Raw genomic sequence first — 26,113 nt, forward strand, 5'->3', positions numbered from 1 at the left:
GATCAAGATCACGTACACGTCCACTTCCACTTGCGAAATTCCTACACTAGGAATTAGCATGATCCACTCATCCACAAAATAAATGATCCTTGTGTTGATGATTTCTCTCCAAAAAACACGGCTTCCAGGGGGCAAGCCGCCCCCCGAGCATTAGACTAAGAAGAGGTCTTTTCCACAGACCGAGAAAATCCCTGAACCCCGGCCCCGCCCTGCCATTGGGAGGCGTTACCTGGAAACCACCCACCTGGGCCGCACATGGTCCTCAGGCTAAGGGGCAGGCCGCTTCATTACCAATGCTTTGGCACACGGGACCGGAGAGGGGATTTTTTTTAACCCTAGCCTAGAATTCGCTCCCACCGGGAGTCGAACCCAGGACCTAGGGAGGTGCTAAGTATCCCTAAAAAAATAATATATTAGACATGGTTGTCCCAAAAGAAAATGAAAGGCATGCCAAGAAGCATGACCCAAAAAAAAAGAAAAAAAGAGGGTATCCATGTACAAAAAAAAAGAAAAAGAAGGGAATAAAATAAAGGAGAGAGGGGTCATTCAAAAGGGTGTAATCATACCACCATCCATCCATCCACACGCGTGCACATCTTGATCTTGATTGTATGATTTATTTCTCCATGGATCCACTCTTTGACTTTACAATATATGAGATACAGGTATGCCTTATTCTTACACCCTACCTTGACCTTCACAAAAGCTTTATCTTTAGTAGGGAAGAAAAGAGGCAAGGATTGCCCTAGTAAGAAGTCATACACATTCAGCTATTCGAGAGAATCATTCGGGGAACTTAGTCTTGATTTCAAAATTTAAAAAGAAAACCTTTGGATGAATTGCTGATCTATGAATGGGTAAGTGTTGCTCTGTGGACCATTCTAACTCTCAACAACTCAAGATAAGGAGAAGCTAAAAGCCCCATAGATGAGTAAGGAGTAAAGACAAAGGTAAGTATGCCAACTTATTCATATTTCTAGAGATGATTCAATAGATGATGACCTCGTAGCTCTACCTCTACCTCTCCCTTTACGCCGTGATGATGCTGCAAGTGTAGCACTAGGATCATTGCTTCCCTCCGCTAATGCATTGTCAGAAGACAAGCGGCTCCTCTTCTATCTAGTAGTAAGGCCTCCTTGGCACTTCTTGGTTGTATGACCTAGTTCATGGCATTCTGGGCACCTCTTTTGCTTTGTGCTGCCTGGTTCATCTGATGCCTTGACCCTAGATTTCCTCGGTCTCCCGGGCTTTCTTCTCAATATTGGATGGAACACACCAGAATAGGCCTTTTTGAACTTGTCAATAGAGAAGTATTCATAAACATAGTCATCCATGTGCACCTCTCTACTAAGTTTTGCAATGAATGCTAAAGCATTTCTACAGGGTTTTCCACTAACTTGCCAAGCCCTGCAGCTGCATGTTTTCAACTCCAAGTTGACTGCATACCTAAAAAGTACTCCTGATTTGGTAGGTGCACTTACTCCAGCAGTGCCATGTCCACACCTTAATACCTCACAGTCCTTGATACTTTGATTTGGGATGTAAGAGCCTTAGTAATAGATGGGATTATTTTGCCCTCCATTGACTCAGCAATCTTACTTCTCAGTTCAAACTTTTCTATGATCATTTGTTTTATAGTGTCATGCATCTCCACAATCTGCAAGTCTTTCACTTGTTTGACCCAGCTGTTGAAAGATTCAGAGAGGTTGTTATTGATGTAGTCAACCCTGCAATGATCAGAAAATTTGATTTTACTCCATATGTAGGGATGGTTCTCATCTAAGTACTCCACGTGCCGACGAGCTGTGAACTCCTGCCGTGCGCCGTCCCCCACGAGGCGAGCGCCACACACCGCCCGACGGCCGAGAGGGGACCTGTGTCGCCCACCCCCTGCCACCACCCACGGTGCTGCCTGTGCCGAGTGCCGGTGCGCGGCTACCCGGGGGGGCGCCGCCCTACCGCTGCCTCCTGCGTTGCGGTCGCCGCGCTGCCCTCCCACTACCGCCTCACCGCCGCCGCCAGGGAGGGAGCGCCGATCTGCTCACCGCCGCCACCAAGGATGGAGCGAGAGAGAGAGAGAGAGAGAGAGAGAGAGAGAGAGAGAGAGAGAGAGAGAGAGAGAGAGAGGATAAGGAAGCAGTGGAGGACACGCGAGACTGGGAGAGAGAGAGCTGATGCGGCTGTTTAGATAAGGCAAGGGCAATAGGGTCATTGCATACTCTTTTCTCTTTTCCAATCTTTTTTTTCTTCCAAACAAACAGCCTCCTCTTACGGCGTTAAGAAACTAGGGCAGAAGGACGACTCAAATTCAAAAAATAGGGGCAAATATGCAAAGTCTAAAAAAGAGGGGCAATGGTGCAGTTGGAGTTCAAAACGAGGGTAGTTATGCAATTTGCCCAAACATATAACATAGGCTATATGGTTTCTGGTAAACATTCAACCATCAAATACGGCTTTACAGAAACTCAGCTATCGCGAGCAGAAAAGAGGCGGAGGAATTAAACGTTTGCAGGGGAACACACAAGGCTGCTGCAGAGTACACACAAAACAAACGGCAGAGTCTACCAGATTTTGGAACCACAGCGTCTCTATGTAAAGTCATGTAAGTTCAGACAATAGATTGAGAAGAGATCATGGAAAATAACTGCTATCTACTTCCAGAATTTAACCACATTTATCAAGTACAAAAAAAAAGTGTACAGTGGCAAATCAGAACACATAGAGTACAGACAAAAGCTTGACACGAGGTCATGCAAAATAACAGCTATCTAGTTGCCTCACACCACAAAATATTAGCCACCAAACTAGCCAGTGAGATAATATATATAACATTGCTGATTTTTGGCAAGGTTTGTTCAAGCTGCAACAAGCAAACGACTGGAACTGGAACATACCTACAAAAAGGGGCAGAATATCCAGAAATAGAAGTTAGAATCCTTCAAGCATGGCAATCTATCAGCCCATGTGGAATGCATGAATATCGTAGCGTGAGGCTCTTATATATAACCAACATAGCATGGAAATTCGCCAGAACATATTCAAAACAAGCAATACTCTTTTTTTTCTTTTTTGATCAGTGGACCAATACTTTGTAGAAAAGAATTGTTGATTCATGTACTGGATACATATACTGATTCCGGTGGAACCTACTTTCTTAAATATATAGCTTGAATCCATATTAAAGAATAGTATATAAAATAATCTACACAATAAAGTTAAAAGGTTGTCAAAATATCTATGATTTGCATAAGGCTAATTTATTTAATAAGTACCACTGATAAAGGAATAACAAAAGACCAATACACGGTACACAGTTCATAGACCATAGGGACCTTACCAAGAATTAAAGCTTCCACTTCCAGGAAGGTCAGCACCACAGAAAAACTTCACTTCAGAAATCATTATCATCCTATTCATACAGAAAATGTTCACACAGATAAGAAACAATGTTACAATGACAATCCAGACAAAAGAAATAGTGTTCATTTAATCTGATCAGCAAAGACTAACCTCGTTCTCAGGAGGGAATGCACTATGCAGGAAATCTTCATCCTCAGAATAAAGCTTCAGATTCTTGGTCTTGAGTAGGTACTCAACCTCATCCTCCTCAAAACCAACCAGGAATCCAACCTTGAGAAGCTCGGTGAGAGATGGAATCAGATCAACTCTCATATAACAGTCCTTGAGCAATTTCCTCGCAAAAGCATGGCGCGAATTCCATCCTAGTCGTCGTCCTTCCATGAGGCCCCTCAGATTTCTGCATGTACAGCTTGCGGTTCTCTTTTTCCCACATGAACATCCGCCGTCCTTTAACTGTCACAGTTCTTCCCAATTATAGCTTTACTTGGTAGCTCACACTGATAGGTTCAATCATCTCAAGCACCGTCATACCAAGTAGGTAAGAAGCCATTTGGTACCTCTTGTCAGTGCCAATTTCGAGAGCAGGGTTGGCAAGGAAACCAAGGATTATTCTGACCAAGCCTGGTGTTACCATAGCATCTCTTGCCTCTACTACTTGGAAGCGATTCTTGTTCAAAACATGGGTTTCATCTTTTGTGACAGCCTTGGAGATTGCTCGAACACCAAGTGCCATGTAGATAGTGTCCATCTGAGCTCGAGAGGTGAATGACAGCCCAGTTGGATACCAAACAAAAAGTGGCTCTGAAGAGAACTGATCAAATAAATGTTTCAGGAGGAGATCATCTGGAACAAAGACAAAATAAGGTTACTACTGATAGTGTCACTAGTGTTCTCACTAGTGTTCCCAGAGTCACTACTGATATGCAGTCCAATATAAGGGCTAACATCATTGGTGATATTAGGCATCTGAGGTCCTTCCACAGTGGATAGGCATGACAAGACAAATAAATGTCACTACTATAAATGTTTTAGGAGTCATCATCTGAGAGTGGTCGTAGCTGGTAAATAACACCGGTGGCAACTTCTGATTTACGTGTAGTTTTGATTACTATACTTCCTCTGTCATTCTCAACCAAAGCCAATCCTATATTCTTCCAATCTCTCGTCTCCCATACATCGTCGATAACAATAAAATATCTGCATGTCAAGAGCCTCTGTTAGTAAAATATGTCTAAGCCATCTACAAAACAAGGAGTTATTATGACTAGATGAAGGATTTAAAAAAATCATCATTTCAAAGAATTACATTGTACATTTTGACCGATCGATAATAAGTTAACAACATTCGTAATAATTAGTTAAGGTTTTAAGTAAGATCCAAAGATATATGCATGAAATGGTAAGCATACATGGTTTTAAATAGCGGGCTATGATAAATAACGGCATATTTTTTCCGAGGCTAAGAGGCTATAGCGGGCTATGACAAATAGCGGTTTACCACTGAAGCATGGAAAATACAAGTAATAGATGCACAAAAACATAGTAATTAGGGAATTTCATAAACATAAATATATTTCTAGGGCTACAGGAACATTATTTATGTTGACAATACAACAAAATTAATACAATCAAATATTCAGTTGTCAAAACGACCAAAGGAGTAGCACCGAGCTAAGTATAAGGCTATAGCGGCGCTAAAGCTATGCCATTTAGCACAGCTATAGCCCAATTAGCTTCCATAGCTGCCATAGTGACACAAATACAAATAGCATAGCGGAGACTCTCTAAGAAGGCTATAGCGGGGCTATAGTGGGGCTATAGCCCGCTATTTAAAACCATGTAAGCATACCAAACTTGGCACTGTTGGGTTGTTGGCACCGGTGTAACAAAATAATTCTATACTGCACTAATGATAGAATTACAGTGGAAAATACACTCTTAATTTGCAGCACAGAGTATCAAAAAATGGCTAATAATTCATACCTCTTGCTTTGGAGGAAATCTTTGAGTTCGTTGATGAGCTGCCTTACGTCCAATATATCATATTTCGGCTCCCTGAATTCTTTCTTGTCAAGATCTATAAGAATGTCTCTTAGGACTTTCTTCACATCAGGATTTCGACCAACCGGAACAAAAGCCCCACAATCAAATTGCGATTTAAGCTCATCATACATTGCTTTGGCAAGAGTTGTCTTGCCCAATCCTCCAACTCCGACAACTGAAACTATCTTCATCTTCTCATGGGACACCTCATTCCCCTGGGGCGACGAAAGCATTGATAGGAGCTCACCTCTTGACTTATCAATACCAATGAGCGGAGTCACCTCTTTGTACATAGCCTCAAGACGAGGATCAATTGCCGAAGTGTCAGCAGGTTTGGCCACAATCTCGTTGATTTTGCACCTGTCGCGCCGGTCAGCCACCTCCTGGAGTTGCTTCTTGATGTCTTCTATGGCACTAGAAATGTCATGGCGAGCCTTGGCTTTGCCGAACAGGCCACCCAACTTCTTCAGGGCGCGTTTGAGCCTGCTCTGGTCAGCGGGCTCAGAACCCTGGACACACACGAGGAAGGTGTCGAGCAGGTCTTCTATGTCGTAGGACGCCTCCCTCATCTGACGAGCCCAGACCTTGACCTGCTCGTGATGCCGATCCCAGGGCACTTGTGCCACCTGGTCAAGGGCAGGCTTGATGCTCTCCAGCTCCTGATCGAGGAACTCGAGTTTCTTCCTCACATCCTTCTGCAGCTCGTATTCACCTTTGAGCAGCTGGTACAGCTTGGGGGCGAGGTTGCCCATCGCCCCCATCACCAGATCCATGATTGCCGCCGGTGAGCTCCCTCAAGATTGCTGTGGTAGCGTGTGGGTGTGGGGGTTGAAGAAGCGCTAGTGCTTCTGTATTACTGTATATGTCTATTGTTTGATGGCTTGCCTCACCTCCTCGGGATTCTTCGTTTGTCAACATGGGGGGTGTCGGAGGAGGCCTGCATGTCTCGTGTTACTTTGAGCTTATACTACTCCTAATGGGGGGAATTTAATTTTTATTTAAGATGCCAAGTGCACTGGCCATCATGGCGCCGTATAGATTTACGGGCCTCGGTGTGCTTATTCACATGGCCTCCTTGCATGGGTCGCCAGGCTACTTCGTACAATACAACAAGAAAAAAAATGCAGTTGGAACTCCGGTTAGTTAACCACATCCTTGGATGGTGAACTCTCAAGACTGGCCACTCTACCTATATTTACTATAGGAAAAAAAATCCAAATTACTACCCTCAACTATGGCCAAAGTCCGAATTACCCCCCAAACTATTTTTTTGGTTTAGTTTGCCCTCTAAACTATATCATTTGGTTCAATATATACCCCTAACACATTTTATCTTTTTTGTTTCTCCATGCACAAGTGGAATCTTAAGTTAAAATTTTGTGAGATGTGGTAGACATCATGAAATATGTTTAAAAATATGCATCATGTTTTTTCATCAGCGTCTTGACGGGGTAGTGCATTTAATAATAAATTAATCATTGAAATATAAATTTATATGAAAAATAATGATAAAAATTCACAATATATTTTTTGACATTCTTTGTGATGTATACTACCACCTTGTAAAATTTTAATTTAAAATTCCACTTGTGCATAGAGAAATAAAAAAGACGAATTCAATTAGGGGGTAAATTGAACCAAGTGATGATATAGTTTACTATATCTACTTGCTTGCTGTGCGGTAGGTGTGGTGTATTGAAGCTTTTTTTTTATAAGGTAGTGTATTGAAACTTAGTTCTCTGCTATTGTATATTGAAGCATTGGCCCGGCCATGTGATACTGAAGCATTGGGTCGGCCATGTGAACTTCGTTTGTCTCAACTCTTCTCGTGATTCTTCAATTTGAACTAGCCATGTGACCATGTTGTCGTGCATGTGCCAGCAGGAACGCACGGCACTGGTACGACACGGCTCATGTTTAGTATGAAAAAAATTAGCCATCACTGCACATGTCCAATGCCTCATCTCAAGTGTTGCATCCAAGGGCTTTGCTACGGTACACCGAAATGAATGTGGACTGTTGATCTAATGTCATATTACCTCTTAGGAGGTAATACTTTTAATATTTATTTTATAGATTTTAATTAGAAAATAGAGAATTAGATCTACCGTATATTGCATGCATGATTCGTTGCCCCTCCCAGTGGGAAAAAAAAGTTGAGATCTCAGATTCCTGTTTTTTTTTCCACCTGATGTGCCGGCTATGGGAATTAGATTGAGAAAAGAAACATTATTTCCCCCTCCAATCACGTAACATACCCATGAGCACATTGCAAGTAAATTTACTTTTTTTCTTCTTCTTTTGCCATCTCGTTACATGACATTTTGATAATCATATCTTTTGACATGGATTTGCTAGAAAAAAAAAGTGGCATGCCGTGTGATCTAAATATGTAATAGATCTTATAATAGATATGAGATGGGTCAGTTGTAATAATACTATTTTTTTTCCTCATGGACGTACATGAAACGTGTAACACCCCCCCCCCCTCTCCCCAAAATGAGGTAACGTGACATTTTTTTACACCCCGGGCCCCTCCCCAACATGAGGTGGAGTCCATCTCAAAATTTCGATGAAATTTGAAGACTCCGTATACAACATCACATCTGATTCTGACGATGCACTAGCGCTTTCAAAAAAAAATATAACAGGCATCTCCCACTTAATTTCCCTGATCCAAAATTATCTCAAGGCAGCCTTCCAAGAAATGTGCATTTGTTGTTGTCGGTTACAACCAATCTGAAACAAACTGCATGCATGCATGCAGATGAGACGCGTGATTATAGCAATTATCAGCTTTAATTAATTATTTTGTCTCTCTTGAAATTGGCTCAGATTTTTTTGTTATCTTATGGGTGTACCGTAGCAAAGCCCAAACTGTTATCATCGGCATGGACAAGTGCTCAGTAAAAAAATTATTCTCATATGTATATCGGCATGCACAAGTGCTTAGTAAAAAAATCTTTCTCAGATGTATCTCACACAATTGGCATCGAAGCAACAAATAAGTCGTACATAGTCACCAGAGTAAGGGAGGAGGGGACGCAGGAACAAACAAAGGAAGGGAAGATGGGCCCTTTTTAACCATAACCTGTAGACCAAACCGAATTGTCAGTTTTTCCTGCACCAAATTCTACCAGCAATGATATGTTATAAAGAAACTCAAGTGATAGAAGGTTCAGAAGGTAATTCATGCTCCAAGTGTATTCAATACCGGAAAAAGGATTAACAAAGATACAATGTCATACATCATAGCAATTGCCAGAAGCCAAGCTGCAATATGCTGATAAAGAGAAACATAGCAGCAATATAGTAATTAATCTTGATACCACATAAAGCTGATACAGGTGCAAGAAAATATATAAACAAGCAACCAAAATAAACTTTGGAACAAGAAAGATCACCGGGTTATATCTGGTGTTCCCTGGGAAAGCTTTTTACAGTTGCATCCCATGAACGTGCATTGAGAAAGACGATTATCAATGAAAGAGCAACATAATGCTTCCTAGAACAAAGCTATATTCATGTTTTATGATATATCTTCAGCAACAGAGACGGTTATCAATGAGTTTTCGCTCAATTGTGCATGAATTGCATCTACGATTAAGCAGAATTTAAGATCAGGATGAAGTGCAGAGGGGCACCAAAAGAAGTGAAAATTATTGGGTCCTTACTATCAGTTTTCTTTATTGACAGTAGGCTCATGTCCAAATAAAAACTAAGACATGGATCCACAATATAATTCAGATAAGTACCAGATGGATATGCAGAGATCATGCATAAACATGTTCAGAACAAGAAAGATGCCAAACTTTTTGAGCCATATGGAGAATATGTTCAGTCAACAAACAAATGTTCTCAACAGAACATGCAAACTTTTTGAGCCATATAGAGAATACTTTCAATACAGGTCAAATGCTTATTTTGTAGCCTATACAAGCACAGGTTTAGAGTATATACACCTTCGCATATAGCATGTTCTGGAGCTTATAAATAATTCTTCATCACATACCAAGTGTAAGAACTAGATTATTCAGAACAGGAACAATTTGCACAAATACAACACATCAAGGAGGAGCTAGAGGACTTTTACCTAGAGTTTGTCTGATCTGTGAAGGGGAACTAACAAATTATCAAACCAATGCAAGGATAACCTCGGAGGCATATCATCGAACACATTACCGAAACGACCCAAGACGCATCACACACCTAGTCAGGGACCTACCCACAGCAGAAAGGGAAGTGAAAGGGAGGGCATACCTGGAGCAGGAGGGAATTGAGAGGGGCCGGGCTCATGGGGGGCGAAGAGCGGGGTGTGCTGGAGATTGGAGAAGTAGAGGAGGGAACAACCCACCTTGCCAGATCCATGGCCACCGTGGCTAGATCGGCGGGCGTCGAGGCTGGATCCCATCTCCTCGTCGGCGTTGACTGCGCCGAGGGTAGCCTTCGGGGTCCAGAGGTCTATGGATCCGTCCCGCCTGGAGGTGGCAGCGGCATGTCCCGGCTCCACCACCGCCACTGATTTCGAACCCTAAAAGTAAGATCATCCTAAGATAGCCATGGGAAAATCAAAAGTTCAGCATTACTGTAATATACTAAAAATGAAAATAATTTTTTTTCTCGCACAACAGATTCGTATTTTCACAAAAGCACCATCAAGACATACTCTATAATGATCTTTCTTCCTAGGATGCAGCACTATTTAAATCTGAGAACATTTTTGTTGTGGAACTGACCAATAGACATAAAACCATAAGAACGATGGGAACAAAACCATATGACCAAACGGTTAAAGTGTTACAGCATCTCAGCAATGTGTATGGGTAGCCCCTCCTCCTTTTTTCTAGGCTTGGGACCAGCTATGCAAAATTAAATGTTACTTCAAGTTGCATAGGCGGAGTTCCCTACCCACCCACCAAAAAAAAGAAATAAAGAAATAAAGTATTTTTTTGTAGTTTTTACGTTTTGCATTTTTTTTGTTTTTTCTGGTTTTCTATTTTTTTTTGGTTTTTTCTAAGCTAAGAAGCAATGAACCTCCAAAAAAAGAAAAATAGAAATAATGCATTTTTTGTAGTTTTTAGGTTTTGCATTTTTATGTTTTTTCTGGTTTTTTGTTTTTTTGGTTTTTTCTAAGCTAAGAAGCACATGCACACACAAAAATAGACAGGAAGGCCCCATTTGCGCCAGGTCACACATAGTGCCACAATTCCAACGTGGTGAAATTAAGTCCTCCCATTGAGCAAGCCAAGCTGGACCTGCGAGGGTAGAGGGGAAGGTGGTCAAGAAACATAAAATCTTGCACACCCTGAAACCATTGTTAATGAGCGACGAAAGTCATCGGAAATGGAACTCAGCCACAAGAACAGATCGGACATGTGCAATACTACTGAACGAAATTTGATATGCCGAGGATTGGCTGCCAAGAGATTTATTAATTTGTGCATTAATGCAATTATTAAAGATCAATAAATAGGGTATAATGCGGCATGCAATCTAACTGACCAAAGAAAAAACATTATGGTAGAAGTAAGAGAATCTTCAGCAGATTAGTAAGTTGGACCTTTTCCTTAATTATATGTATACCTCGAGGAAGTAAGAAATACAGTCTGTTTGCCAGCGAAGTGAGGAACATTGAAAACATCCATGCTAGTAACTGATATCCAGACGGACTATTAACGTGGAAGAAGGTAGTGCAACGGAAGAAACCGAAGAACATGAAACAGATGAAGAAATAATAATAATGTAGAAATAGAACGCAGGCAGCCGAAATGATGAGTGTGCTTACATTTATGCTACGGGAAGGAAATAAGGATGACTTGCGTCCAACCGATTCAAGCGCTGGTGGGATCGGCTCCTAACTCCGTGGCAATGACCTCATCGCCAGCAGATGAGACCACACCTTCCTCTTCCTCTTCCTCCTCACACAAATCATCACCATCCTTGGACTGGAAGCGGGAAGGAATTTGATCGTCAGTATAAAAAAATAAAAAATTGTTGAATTCACATACGAACCCGAGTGAGCATAGCATCTGGTATGTACCTTATCGCTGATTTGACCCGTTGAGTGTCGTATCATTTCATCATAATTCACTTTTAGGAGACGAGGTATGAGGCTGTTGGGATGGAGTTGTGCTGCGTGCCTCAGCTCAGCCTCTGCTTTCTCCACCTCATCAGGAGAGGCACCCTCACAGTCGACAACTACGCTGACGTTGCGAAGTGAAGGGAGGCAGCGCAACCCCAGGCTGCGGCAGCTACCGTTCCCATCCTTGTATAGGGCCCTGACGGGAACCTGAAACTCGAGGTGTTGGAGATTTGGCATCACGGTTGGTGGGACTGATCTGCTGGAGGACTCGTCCTCTGTGCTGGAACCAAAGGCCGCCAGAGCACCCTGCTGCTTTCCATTCCAGAGGCTAAATGAAACACAAGCCGAGTCCTCGTTGACCACAAACTGCACCATCCAGCCCCCGAAACTGCAACTTCGCAACTTCTGGAAGAAGCCATCGCCGGCAATAACAACAGTTGCTGTGGAACCGGACGTCGCAACAGTTGCTTGAAGATCGAGCCGACGGAGCTGTGGCAACCCGCCCACGGCTCGCAGACCGGCCTCGTCTATATCTTCCACAACCAAGTCCAAGTGGCAGAGGCTGGGGAGACACGCAGGGCTAATCCATGATGGCAGCCGACGGAACATACTTTGTACCACCCTGTCCCACTCCTCCCCTGGGACTCTATAATCATACCCTAGTGATAGATGCTGGAGCTTGTGGAGATTCCCTAGCGACTGCGCTAGATCCGACTGCACCGTCCCTTCCAAAATTCCATAAATGCGAAGCACTCTGAGTTCGCTCAGGTTGCCGAGGGCCTTCACAAATTGCCGCTTGGACTCGTCATTCAGGTTGTCGATACATATATGCAGCTCCTCCAATGACGTCACCTTCTTCAGCAACCCATCCGGCGCGCACGTACGGAAGCCAACACGTAGGCAGACCAGCTGCGTTAACTGGCAAACACCAGATGGCAGTACCCGTATGTCCATAACCCATTCCAAGTCAAGTATCTGTAGAAACTTGAGCTTTCCTATTTCTTCCGGGAGCTCATAAATACCATTTATACCATGTAGCCCAAGGTACCTCAAATGAAGTAGATCTCCAAGGTGCTTAAGACCCTGCCAGCCTTTTTCACAGTCGCATCGCTCTAAAGCTAGCACACGCAAGAGTTTGAAGCTTGGATGCAAGACCCAACTTCCAATATCACACCTACAGGCAACCAATGACCTCACTCTTGCTATGCCCGTATCATCTTCCTGCTGGGTTAATTGCTTCATCACTCTGTTCTGGTGAGCTAATCTGCGCACCTTGTTTCCTGAAGGTGACGTGACTTTGTCATCATTTGAGATAGTCACAAAGTTTTCTTCGTATGACAAGCCACGGATGAGATCGAGCACCATGTCATGAACTTGGCACGCAAATATGTCCCCACTTCCTTTCTCATCCCTGACTGCCTGGATCATGCTTCTATTTACGAGCTGATTGAAGTATTCCTCCCCCCGCTGAAACAAGCTGGTTCCTGTTTTCATCTCCACGAAACCTTCAGCTATCCATTTCCATATCAATCTATCTTTCGGAATGAAATAGTCTTCGGGATACACACTTAGATACAATAAGCAAGTCTTTAGATGCATAGGCAGATCATAGTAGCTAAGAGACAATATCCACTCAGTATCATGTGCTTGCTGGCCATCATTACCGCGATAGAAACCAGGAGAGTTGCACACAGCAAGCCAGTCTTCCGTTTCTTTACCCACAAGCATACTAGCCATTGTGATGATAGCTAATGGTACACCACCACATTTTTTCATAATCTTTTCACATGCTTCGGCAGGAAGATTTGCAGGACGTTCACCTCCACTATCAAACAGCCTTGTGAATAACAACATTTTGGAGTCATCATCTGAGAGTGGTCGTAGCTGGTAAATAACACCGGTGGCAACTTCTGATTTACGTGTAGTTTTGATTACTATACTTCCTCTGTCATTCTCAACCAAAGCCAATCCTATATTCTTCCAATCTCTCGTCTCCCATACATCGTCGATAACAATAAAATATCTGCATGTCAAGAGCCTCTGTTAGTAAAATATGTCTAAGCCATCTACAAAACAAGAAGTTATTATGACTAGATGAAGGATTTAAAAAAATCATCATTTCAAAGAATTACATTGTACATTTTGACCGATCGATAATAAGTTAACAAAATTCGTAATAATTAGTTAAGGTTTTAATTAAGATCCAAAGATATATGCATGAAATGGTAAGCATACATGGTTTTAAATAGCGGGCTATGATAAACAACGGCATATTTTTTCCGAGGCTAAGAGGCTATAGCGGGCTATGACAAATAGCGGTTTACCACTGAAGCATGGAAAATACAAGTAATAGATGCACAAAAACATAGTAATTAGGGAATTTCATAAACATAAATATATTTCTAGGGCTATAGGAACATTATTTAAGTTGACAATACAACAAAATTAATACAATCAAATATTCAGTTGTCAAAACGACCAAAGGAGTAGCACCGAGCTAAGTATAAGGCTATAGCGGCGCTAAAGCTATGCCATTTAGCACAGCTATAGCCCAATTAGCTTCCATAACTGCCATAGTGGCACAAATACAAATAGCGTAGCGGAGACTCTCTAAGAAGGCTATAGCGGGGCTATAGTGGGGCTATAGCCCGCTATATAAAACCATGTAAGCATACCAAACTTGGCACTGTTGGGTTGTTGGCACCGGTGTAACAAAATAATTCTATACTACACTAATGATAGAATTACAGTGGAAAATACACTCTTAATTTGCAGCGCGGAGTATCAAAAAATGGCTAATAATTCATACCTCTTGCTTTGGAGGAAATCTTTGAGTTCGTTGATGAGCTGCCTTACGTCCAATATATCATATTTCAGCTCCCTGAATTCTTTCTTGTCAAGATCTATAAGAATGTCTCTTAGGACTTTCTTCACATCAGGATTTCGACCAACCGGAACAAAAGCCCCACAATCAAATTGCGATTTAAGCTCATCATACACTGCTTTGGCAAGAGTTGTCTTGCCCAATCCTCCAACTCCGACAACTGAAACTATCTTCATCTTCTCATGGGACACCTCATTCCCCTGGGGCGACGAAAGCATTGATAGGAGCTCACCTCTTGACTTATCAATACCAATGAGCTGAGTCACCTCTTTGTACATAGCCTCAAGACGAGGATCAATTGCCGAAGTGTCAGCAGGTTTGGCCACAATCTCGTTGATTTTGCACCTGTCGCGCCGGTCAGCCACCTCCTGGAGTTGCTTCTTGATGTCTTCGATGGCACTAGAAATGTCATGGCGAGCCTTGGCTTTGCCGAACAGGCCACCCAACTTCTTCAGGGCGCGTTTGAGCTTGCTCTGGTCAGCGGGCTCAGAACCCTGGACACGCACGAGGAAGGTGTCGAGCAGGTCTTCTATGTCGTAGGATGCCTCCCTCATTTGACGAGCCCAGACCTTGACCTGCTCGTGATGCCGATCCCAGGGCACTTGTGCCACCTGGTCAAGGGCAGGCTTGACGCTTTCCAGCTCCTGATCGAGGAACTCGAGTTTCTTCCTCACATCCTTCTGCAGCTCGTATTCCCCTTTGAGCAGCTGGTACAGCTTGGGGGCGAGGTTGCCCATCGCCCCCATCACCAGATCCATGATTGCCGCCGGTGAGCTCCCTCAAGATTGCTGTGGTAGCATGTGGGTGTGGGGGTTGAAGAAGTGCTAGTGCTTCTGTATTACTGTATATGTCTATTGTTTGATGGCTTGCCTCACCTCCTCGGGATTCTTCGTTTGTCAACATGGGGGGTGTCGGAGGAGGCTTGCATGTCTCGTGTTACTTTGAGCTTATACTACTCCTAATGGGGGAGAATTTAATTTTTATTTAAGATGCCAAGTGCACTGGCCATCATGGCGCCATATAGATTTACGGGCCTCGGTGTGCTCATTCACATGGCCTCCTTGCATGGGTCGCCAGGCTACTTCGTACAATACAACAAGAAAAAAAATGCTGTTGGAACTCCGGTTAGTTAACCACATCCTTGGATGGTGAACTCTCAAGACTGGCCACTCTACCTATATTTACTATAGGAAAAAAATCCAAATTACTACCCTCAACTATGGCCAAAGTCCGAATTACCCCCCAAACTATTTTTTTGGTTTAGTTTGCCCTCTAAACTATATCATTTGGTTCGATATATACCCCTAACACATTTTATCTTTTTTGTTTCTCCATGCACAAGTGGAATCTTAAGTTAAAATTTTGTGAGATGTGGTAGACATCATGAAATATGTTTAAAAATATGCATCATGTTTTTTCATCAGCGTCATGACGGGGTAGTGCATTTAATAATAAATTAATCATTGAAATATAAATTTATATGAAAAATAATGATAAAAATTCACAATATATTTTTTGACATTCTTTGTGATGTCTACTACCACCTTGTAAAAATTTAATTTAAAATTCCACTTGTGCATAGAGAAATAAAAAAGACGAATTCAATTAGGGGGTAAATTGAACCAAGTGATGATATAGTTTACTATATCTACTTGCTTGCTGTGCGGTAGGTGTGGTGTATTGAAGCTTTTTTTTTATAAGGTACTGTATTGAAACTTAGTTCTCTGCTATTGTATATTGAAGCATTGGCCCGGCCATGTGATACTGAAGCATTGGGCCGGCCATGTGAACTTCGTTTGTCTCAACTCTTCTCGTGATTCTTCAATTTGAACTAGCCATGTGACCATGTTGTCGTGCATGTGCCAGCAGGAACGCACGGCACTGGTACGACACTGTTGTCGTGCATGTGCCTAGCCATGTGACCATGTCGTGCTATCTCGGCCGCCCTGCCGAGGTCACCGGCTCTTTTTTTTAGGGAATCAGGAGGGGCATGCCTCTATTGAAATTTATTAAATAAATAAAAGTAGTTCAAAAGAGCCTACAGTAGCGGAGCCATGATGTACTGTGCCATTGGGCATGGCGGCCAACCGTGGCTGTATCTGCCCACCATTGCTTCGAGGCCAGCTGGGTGTACCGCTGCCGAGGCTGATTCCGCCCAGGCTTGATCTGACCGCAAGAGACGGCAAGGGTGGAGTGAGGGCACGGAGCCGGTCACCAGGGATGGGGAGGGAAGAGCCGAGGGTGCAGTGAGCATGAAATGAACCGTATTTTTCGTTTCTTAAAATCCGACTCTCTACCATTGTGATATATAGTCCCAGGCTGAAGTTAGCTTTAGAGGCCCTCTGACACTTGAAACGACTTGATAATTTTCTACCATAAACAATCAGGAAATGTTTTACATTACGTGATTTGCTAAAAAACTAAAAGGAAAAATACATTCTCTCGCACAATAGATTCACATTCGTCTAAAAATACTATCAAGACATTGTTTGTCCTAGCTCCGATGCAGCACTGTTCAAACCTTAGCATGTTTGTGGTGGAACTGACCAATGGGTAGCCCCCCTCCTTTTTATGGGCTTGGGAGCAGCTATGCGGAATTAAGTGCTACTTAAAATTGCATGGGCGGAGTTCTCTACTCACCCACTCAAAAAATAAAAAAATATAGAAATAATACAAAAATTTGTAGATTTTATTGCATTTTCTTGGTTTCTTTTATCTTTTCCCCTTTTTTCTGCAATGCTAAGAAATAATCAAAGACAAAGGAAAAGCTCGTTTGCGCCAAGTAACACCTATCGCCACCATTCCATCATGCTGAAATTAAGTCCTCCAATCGAGCAAGCGGAGGCTGAGGGGAAGGTAGTCAAGAAAAATAAAATACACTCGGTATAGCACACGCTGCAACCAACGTTATGAGTGACGAGGCCACGAAGGTCACAGGGAAATCGAACTCAGCCACCAGAACGGATCACACAAACGCACGTATGTAATGTTGATACTACTGAACAAAATATATTTGTACTGGCTGCCAAGAGATCACGGAAGAGCAATAAATACGGTATATATAATGCATCGCAAAAGAGAACTGAGCAACAATTGAAAACATGCTAGTAATCGATTCGCTGATGGAACTGTATGAATCAATGTCAATGAACAAATGTGAACATGTGACTTTGAATGTGGCTAATTAAATAAAAGAGGGAGAACAAAGTCAGGGAGTTCACATTGCATGACATCCTCCTCTTCCTATAAATAGGAGACTACCCTCAGTGTATGTAACAATAAGATGAAAGAACATCGCCTTGGGGCAAGGCGCAGTCCCCAGAGTCAACATCGCCTTGGGGCAAGGACGCGGTAGGTGGCGCACGCACCCTGAGTGCCACAGTGACACGTGCTGTTACCGCGCCATACGGCGCTCTGCTCGCAGCCGCCCGGACGGCCCGGGACGTGGCTACACTAGGGATGCCACAACCCTAAAATGGCTGATGCGACCGGACGGCCCACCCATGACGTCAAGAGAATCATCATGAGCTCTCAGCGCAGGAATTTACACGACGGGCCGGCCCCTCACCCCCTCCCCCCTAATCACGGACGACGATGTATGACAACCCCGTCTACAAGCTTGCTCCTTTTCTATCTCTTCCTGCTTGTAACGTTCCATCTCTTCCACATATAAAAGGGATGGCGCGACCCCGTGACCGGGACAAAGCTCTCTGCGCAACTGCATCCGTTGACAAGTTGTTAAGCTCACCTCAGTTCTTAGACACACACGAACACAGACATACTTGGGAGTTCCTCTCTTGCCTAGTTATAACACGTCTTGTGCGTGATAACGCGAGTGGCCGACTTGGACTAAGAGCATTCCGTTCGAACTAGCATAAATCCTTGTGTTCTTCACGCTCACTATCCTAGCTAGGCATGTAATGCAAATTTACAATTCGGCGGATCGAAACATTAACAGCTACGCTAGCAGTGCGCGCCGGGTCAAGCCTGTGCCGAGGCGGGGCTTCCCTGGCGGCCTGACGACCGAAAGCAGAGCCATTCTTGCATTGCCCCTAGTTGTCTTCGGCGATGGACAGCAACAGCGGCAGAGCCATCTTCACGTTGCTGGACGCTGCCCGATGTGCCAAAAACACACTAGTGTTCATGTTCTTACGTGGGTGCTTAGCTTATGTAGAACTTCATGCTGACAATGTGTTAGAAACCAGGGTTTTTCACACACTCATGAACATAGCACACATGAACAGGAAGAGGGCACTCCCACTCAGGATCGACAAAAAATGTTTCATTAGGAGCACGACATCCCACATTGGTCATCAACCATTTCAGATCTTTGAGTTTCCCTATGAAATCTTCACACTGCTTCACATAGCGGATACATTTGAGGATGAGTATAGTAGCCTGAGGAGTAATAGCAGTAGAACTAAACTAGAAGTTGTTAATAACAACTTCATAATTTTCTTTGAATCCAACAGTAACACCAAGCAACTCGAGCTCTGGTGTGTACTGAAGTATATCCTCATCATAGAATTGAACATCAAGAAATGATTGGTTACTGATACATGATGCCACCTCCCATTCAGAATCATGGATGATGCAATCAGCAGGACACCTGTCACCAAGGGTGCTCTTCATCCATTGCCCATCTTTGACACTGTTGATCAGTTCGATTGGAGACAGAAACTCCTCTCCTAGATACAGAATGAGCCGAAGCAAGGAGTAGACATTCTCTCTGGTCAGTTCATTTCCGGCAGCCTTAGTTAAGAGGCAGCTTCCAATATAAGCTGATGCCTCCTGAAATTGAAATCTCACCCCAATTAACTTGAGTTCATCTGTGTAAATATGCAGCTTATTTCTGTCGAACTGTTGACCAATCATTGGTATATCAACAAAAGATGACCCATTTTGCAAAATGTTCCCCATTTAGCGCTGGAAAGAAATGACTCATTTGGTGCCTTGTACTCAAGTGACGTCTTTAACCATCTTCCTTCTTTAACAGACCCCAAGAACTGATAAGGTATTATTACACCCTTTGACTTCAGATCACGTATCCAATCCAGTAACAAGAATGCATTGTCCGCTGTGAGAGGTGACCTGACTGTAGGAAAACTTGCATTTGGTGGGTGTATAATTGGCACATCCGAGGCCTGAAGATGTGTCTTGAGGAACTCCAATAGCTGGTCCTCAGATGTGTAGTTCCCAGCAAAATGGCCTGCTGACTTGTAATCTGCCGACAATTCAATGTAGCCATCTTTCCTCCAAGGGTTTGTGCCCATCAATTCGACCCATTTGCTTCCCTTGGCAGGAACCATAATGCTATTCATGTCTCTGACAGCATTTCCAAAGCTATCAATTACCGGCATGACACGGAAGAATTGCAGTAAATGGTAGTCATCTATGTAAGAGTTCTTGTTTGAGTGGTACAGAAAGTGTGCAAAAGAAATGACAGACCTCTGAGCATTGGTCAAGGAATTAACGACAGTTGATCCAAAGCTGTAGATAGAAACAAACTCCACTTTTGCATGGCTCTGAAGCCAATTTTTCATTGTGGTCTTCTCTGAGAAATCTTCCAGAGCTGTCTGTGTACTGGGATGGACAAAGAACCTGTCAGAAGATGGAAACTCTCTGTTCCAGCTGATTAACCATGACATGTACTTCATATCAGATGCAATGCACAATCTTTCACGCTCTTGACTCGCTCTTGATATGCTCCACAAACAGAGGACATCATTCCTATTAATATACTTAAGTAGGGGAATTTTCATCATGTTTGTGCCAGAAAAATAATTTTGCCAATTGACCACAATAAAATACAAAAGGTCCAGGTAAAGCTTTTCATCTACTTCCTTGACAAGATTGGAACCTTCAATGCATTTTGCATACCATTCATTGTCCACGTTCTTGACTTCCAGAAATTTAAGCACACTGTTATATGTACTCTTGTCAAAAAGAGAGCTAAGAATGTAGGTTCCATGAGTTGACAGATTCTTTAGATCAACTCCATATTCCCGTGCATTGTGGAGGATAGTCCAAAAGGCTGGCTTGAGCCGTGAAACTTCACTGGCCTTGCAAAATATCTTCTGTGAATCATAAGATTGACATGGAACAATATCTTCAGCAAGGACCTTTTTCTTTGATTCCAGAACGAACGGGCTCAAGCAACGGGATGAGTGAGGGATTTGCTGGCAGGAATCTGAACAACGATGGAAGTGACATGGCTGGTGCATCAGGTGTTGACTTCAGAAGTGTTATAGATGCGTTCATGAGAGCACTTGGGACACATTCTAGAATTCCCTTGTTCCATGTACTATCGAACAGTATCGCCTCCCTTGATGAAGCGAGGAGGAAGTCGGCCTGGATGATGAAAGGGAAGTCTGTTACCATCTCAGTGGGAAGGAAAGCATAGACACCAGGCAATAGCTGCTTCTCACGGGACAGACGCTGGCTAAGTGGGAAAGCCAAGGTTATCACCCATTCATCAATTTCATCACGTTTGTCAACCCTGTTCTCTGACTTCACTGGGAATTTCTGCCTCCACATATAATAACCGCATTCTTCTTCATTTCCACTCTCTTCAGCTGATAAATAGAGTGTATAAGACTCAGCATGCATGTTCTTTCTTGATTGGAAGTTATTTTCAATGGATATCGCAATCTCACTAACAGTACTACTCTTTGGATCAGAGTTATCCTCCCGGACAGAGAGCTTCCTTATCTTCCAATCACCGCCGGGGCTGGTGCAGACTATGCTGCAACCGACACTTGAGCAGGGTCCACCGGCGCCGCAGCAGACGCTGACGGCGCAACAACAGCTGGAACAGCCATCGTCACAGGAGCAGCTGCCGGCGCCGGAGACGATGAGGACCTCGGCACCTCTCCAAGTCTACTAGCGCCGACGCCCAGGAAGGCGTGCTGAACCTGAGGAGGGAGACAAAGCTGCTCAGCCTAACCGGCATCCTCCCAGCCCAGCCTCGGCCTTCATCCTGAAGCTGTCAAAAACCCCAAATGGGCTTCTACCGATTCCCCATATGAGTAAGAGAAGAAAGAGGAACATGCCACCACCGAGTGAGGCTCCTCGCCGCAGCCGACGGCTTGCTGGCAAAGTGGAAAAGCCTGAGGTTTGTCCTGTTCATCTAAAGAAGCATGTGATGCGCGCTCTAGATCTTGATGTTGATGATGAAGAGAACATTTGAGCCAGCAGCTGCTGGATGACTACGCCCAACGATTTCGACAGCATGTGTCACCCTCCTATACAAAAGCATTGGCTGCTCTCTTTGGATGGGCACCCACGGAGGCGGATTATGTTACAGGGCCTACAGTGTGCCTAGTCTGATGTCAATTTCCCTGGTCATGTTTTCCTTCAATTAGTTACTCATGAATCCTTCACATATTCTTATATGGAATGTCAGGGGACTTAATTCTGTAGCAAGAAGAAATGTTGTCCGTAGTTTGGTTGTCTCAACTAAAATTGACATCGTTTGTCTACAAGAAATTAAGATGGTTGCAATCTCTAGAGAAATAATTCTTTCAATGCTCGGCAGTGATTTTGATAATAATTACATATGCCTCCCTTCTGTCGGTGCCAGTGGTGGAATTCTGATCACTTGGAGAAGTCGACTGGGTGCTATACAGGCAAGCCGAAAGGACAACCACGGTGCATCAGTTCAGTTTTGCTCAGCCAGTGGCAGCCCTTGGTGGCTCACTTGTGTGTATGGTCCCCAAGACAATCAAGAGAAGCTGCAATTTCTGCAAGAGCTCAGAGACATTCGGGTTCAGTGCACTGGGGCCTGGTTGGTCGCAGGGGATTTCAATCTTATCTACAGAGACGAAGACAAAAACAATGGTAATTTAAATAGAGCAATGATGGGTAGATTCAGAAGATGGATTAATGACATGGCATTAACAGAATTACCTCTCCATGGGCGCAAGTACACTTGGTCCAGTTCCTCCTCCAGTGCATCTCCCACTCTCGTGAAACTCGACCGGGTTTTCTGTACAGTTGACTGGGAGGACATGTTCCCTGATTGTCTCCTACAGAGCTCGGCCTCGGATGACTCGGATCATTGCCCTCTCATTCTGGGCTTGCGGGACATCACCACTACTAAGAGGCGATTTCACTTCGAATCCTTTTGGACTAACATGGATGGTTTCCTGGATACGGTAGAAGCCGCATGGAGTTCGGTACAAAGTCACCCTTGCCCAATGCAAACTTTATCTCTGAAACTCAAGGCAACAGCTAGAGCGCTGCAAAGCTGGAGCCAAAAGAAAATTGGGCATATTACTTCTCAGCTGGCCCTTGCAAAAGAAATTATCCATCAGTTTGATATTGCCCAGGACAGTAGACCCCTTCAGCCTAATGAATTATGGCTACGCAATAATCTTAAGAAGCACACTTTGGCACTGACCTCGCTGTTAAGAACAGTTGCAAGGCTGCGATCCCGGATCGATTGGTTGAAGGAAGGGGATGCTAATACCAGACTCTTTCACATGCATGCAAGACATAGAAAGAAGAAAAATTTCATTGCCAGATTACAGGAAGGAGATAGGATTCTTACCACCCATGAAGATAAAGCTGCTGCTATTCTGGATTTTTATTCCAATCTGATTGGGAAGGAAAGTGATCGGGACAGAACAATTGATTTGGACAGACTGGACTTACCTAGCTTCGACCTTGAGGCTTTGGAATCTCCTTTCTCTGATGAAGAAGTGTGGAACACCATTAAGGAGCTGCCATCGGATAAAGCTCTGGGTCTGGATGGATTCACCGGAAGATTTTATAAGACCTGTTGGACAGTGATCAAAGGAGATGTTATGGCTGCTTTACATACTATATGGGGAAGGAACTTTAGAAATCTCTGGCTGCTGAACTCAGCTTACATCACTCTAATTCCTAAAAAGACAGTTGCTGATCAAGTAAAGGATTTCAGGCCTATTAGCTTAGTTCACAGCTTTGCAAAGCTTGTTACTAAATTGCTTGCGAACAGGTTGGCTAGTCGCCTTGATCAAATGGTATCCCCTAATCAAAGTGCTTTTATCAAAAAAAGGTTTATACAGGACAACTTTATGATGGTGCAACAGACTGTAAGATTTTTGCACTCCCAAAAGCAGCCCCGAATACTACTCAAATTGGACATTACTAAGGCGTTTGATTCAATTTCCTGGGCATTTCTCTTGGAATTACTTGGCAAATTGGGTTTTGGACCACGATGGCGGGACCTGTTGAGTGGCCTACTGACTTCATCCTCAACTCAGATACTTCTTAATGGTACCCCTGGAGAATTCATACAGCACAGGAGAGGGCTCAGGCAAGGAGATCCCCTCTCCCCGATGCTCTTTATCTTAGTCATGGATGCACTAAATTGGATGGTCACTAGGGCAGTGGAGGCCGGCCTTCTACAGCCCCTGTCTAGACGACCAATTCAACACTGAATATCCTTATATGCCGATGATGTGGCCCTCTTCCTTAGACCTGCTGCAGAAGATATTTCCCTGACATTGCAGCTGCTACAGCTATTTGGGGATGCCTCTGGGCTCAGAACCAATGTTCAGAAAAGTAGTGTGATGCCAATCCAGTGCTCTGATGATAACATGGTTGTGATACAAAGTTTGCTGCCATGTGAAATCATGAGTTTTCCGTGCAAGTATCTGGGTTTACCTCTGTCTCTCAGGAAGCTCACAAGAGAACAATTTCAGCCCATAATTGACAGAATTGCCGATCAATTACCAGGATGGAAAGCTGACTTAATGACAAGGGCTGGTAGGGCTGTGCTGGTACAATATGTACTAATAGCCATGTTGATCTACCTTGCCATGGCAATAGATTTGCCGACTTGGGCCATAAAGGACATTGACAAAATCAGAAGAAGGTTCTTGTGGAGAGGTCGCAAGGAAGCAAAAGGGGGTCACTGTCTAATTGCTTGGCCCAAAGTCTCCCGAACAAAGGAACTTGGGGGACTAGGAATTTCTGATTTGAAATCACTAGGAATTGCTCTACGGGTAAGATGGCCTTGGCTGAAGAAATCTGAACCGGATAAACCCTGGGCGAGTTTACCACTCCAAGTTAGTAAGGAAGTCGAGTACCTTCTCTCGATGGCCATAATTACCGAGGTTGGAGATGGAGCCAATACTCTCTTCTGGAAAGACAAGTGGCTGGCTGGAAGAAGCATTCAGGATTTGGCACCTAATTTGTATGCATTAGTGCCAAAAAGAAGAGCAAGCAGACGTAAGGTGATGGATGCCCTGGTCGATGAGAATTGGGTAGCAGACATTCAAGGAGAAATTTCTTTGGAAGCCTTGTGGGAATATTTGGATCTTTGGGATATTTTGACAGAGGTGGAGTTACAGGAAGGAAACTCGGATAAGCACATTTGGAGACTTTCTAGCTCAGGAGTGTACACAGCCAAATCTGCATATGATGCACTTTTTGAGGGAGCCATCAGCTTTGCTCCCTATGAACGCATTTGGAAGTCTTGGGCACCCCCTAAGTGTCGTTTCTTTATGTGGCTAGCTGCTCACAACCGGTGTTGGACAGCAGACCGGCTTGCTAGGAGAGGCCTCACCCATCCAGATCGATGCCTGTTGTGCGATCAGGAGGAGAATATTCAGCACCTGCTCATAGGCTGTGTGTTTGCAAGACAATTCTGGTTTGAACTTCTACAGATTGTTGGACTTGCAGCACTTGCTCCACAACCTGTAGTTCCTTCCTTTGATGACTGGTGGGATAAGGCGGCTTCGACGGTCGACGGAGATACAAGAAAGGGCCTGAACTCCCTCATAATCCTTGGTGCTTGGACTATTTGGAAACTTAGAAATGATTGTGTGTTCAACGGTGCTGCCCCTAGCATTGCTGTGGCTCTTGCCCAGGCTAGGGAGGAAGCCCATTTGTGGAGTTTAGCTGGTGCTAAGGGACTGTCCTTAGACACAGCCAGTGCTGTTGTGTCTTAGTGTGAGTGGGTGGTGTGGTTAGGTCTTACTTGAAAAGCATAGGTGATTAAGTTCTTGCAGGGTTAGAGTGTGGGTGTGTGTTCGGGTCTATGTATGACTCTCTTCTTCTATTAATACAATGATACGCAGCTCTCCTGCGTGTTCGAGAAAAAAAAACAGTAACATTTCAGGATGTAGGCTTGACAGCTGCTGCTTCACTGCATCAATGGATCCATTAGGCCATTGTTTGTGATTTTGGTGATTGTGTGACAATATAATCAATGGGACTAACAAGTTTGTGAGATCACATTTGTAAGATTATTAGGGTTCCATGGATTTATTTTAGTGCGTCCAATTCACCATCATGATGCAAGTCATAGTGAAAGCCTAGAGTTAGAATATTTTTTAAGCATCCAATTGATCGCTGCGACGTATTGGACAAGTGTCAGCAGAATTAGCTGTATCGGATAAACCGACGCATAGCCATCGGTCTAACCGATGGTCATTGGATAAACCGACGTAGTAGCATCGGTGCATTGGATGGTGCTTTGCTGATTCAACTGAAGAAACCCAAGAGGCACGGGTTAAACCTATGGTGTCAAGATAGGCGTCAGTACATTCACCGTACCATTACTCAGAGAGCATGTCAAGCGACAAGAGCAAAGTACTCAGCACTGATTAAACCAACGGATCACTTGGAGGCGTCGGTGCATTCACCATACTATTGACCAGAGAGCATGCAAGGGCGTAGAGGAGAAGTTATTCAGGACCGGTTGAACCAACGCCCGTCAGAACAATGCGTCGGTTAAACCGATGATCGGTACG

At 43.8% G+C, this 26,113-nt stretch overlaps 2 protein-coding genes and 1 long non-coding RNA gene across 3 annotated transcripts; all 3 read right to left on the bottom strand.

The window, feature by feature from the left end:
- Positions 1-2,620: 2,620 nt before the first annotated feature.
- Positions 2,621-6,337, bottom strand: LOC120644438 (disease resistance protein RGA5-like). The gene is made up of 4 exons (XM_039921066.1): positions 5,344-6,337; positions 3,511-4,557; positions 3,338-3,409; positions 2,621-2,894 (listed from the first exon to the last, which is right to left on the bottom strand). Exons 1-2 carry the CDS (start codon positions 6,174-6,176, stop codon positions 4,389-4,391), a joined length of 1,002 nt encoding a protein of 333 aa, XP_039777000.1. The 5' UTR covers positions 6,177-6,337; the 3' UTR covers positions 2,621-2,894; positions 3,338-3,409; positions 3,511-4,388.
- Positions 6,338-10,517: 4,180 nt separating this feature from the next.
- LOC120644441 lies at positions 10,518-11,320 on the bottom strand. The gene is made up of 2 exons (XR_005663756.1): positions 11,189-11,320; positions 10,518-10,658 (listed from the first exon to the last, which is right to left on the bottom strand). It is a non-coding gene; the product is annotated as an uncharacterized LOC120644441 (long non-coding RNA).
- A 14-nt stretch (positions 11,321-11,334) lies between these two features.
- Positions 11,335-15,106, bottom strand: LOC120645638 (disease resistance protein RGA5-like). The gene is made up of 3 exons (XM_039922409.1): positions 14,295-15,106; positions 11,461-13,508; positions 11,335-11,348 (listed from the first exon to the last, which is right to left on the bottom strand). Exons 1-3 carry the CDS (start codon positions 15,104-15,106, stop codon positions 11,335-11,337), a joined length of 2,874 nt encoding a protein of 957 aa, XP_039778343.1.
- Between the last annotated feature and the right edge of the window lie 11,007 nt (positions 15,107-26,113).

Source organism: Panicum virgatum, chromosome 8K (genome assembly GCF_016808335.1).
Source record: "Panicum virgatum strain AP13 chromosome 8K, P.virgatum_v5, whole genome shotgun sequence".
Taxonomy (NCBI): Eukaryota; Viridiplantae; Streptophyta; class Magnoliopsida; order Poales; family Poaceae; genus Panicum; species Panicum virgatum.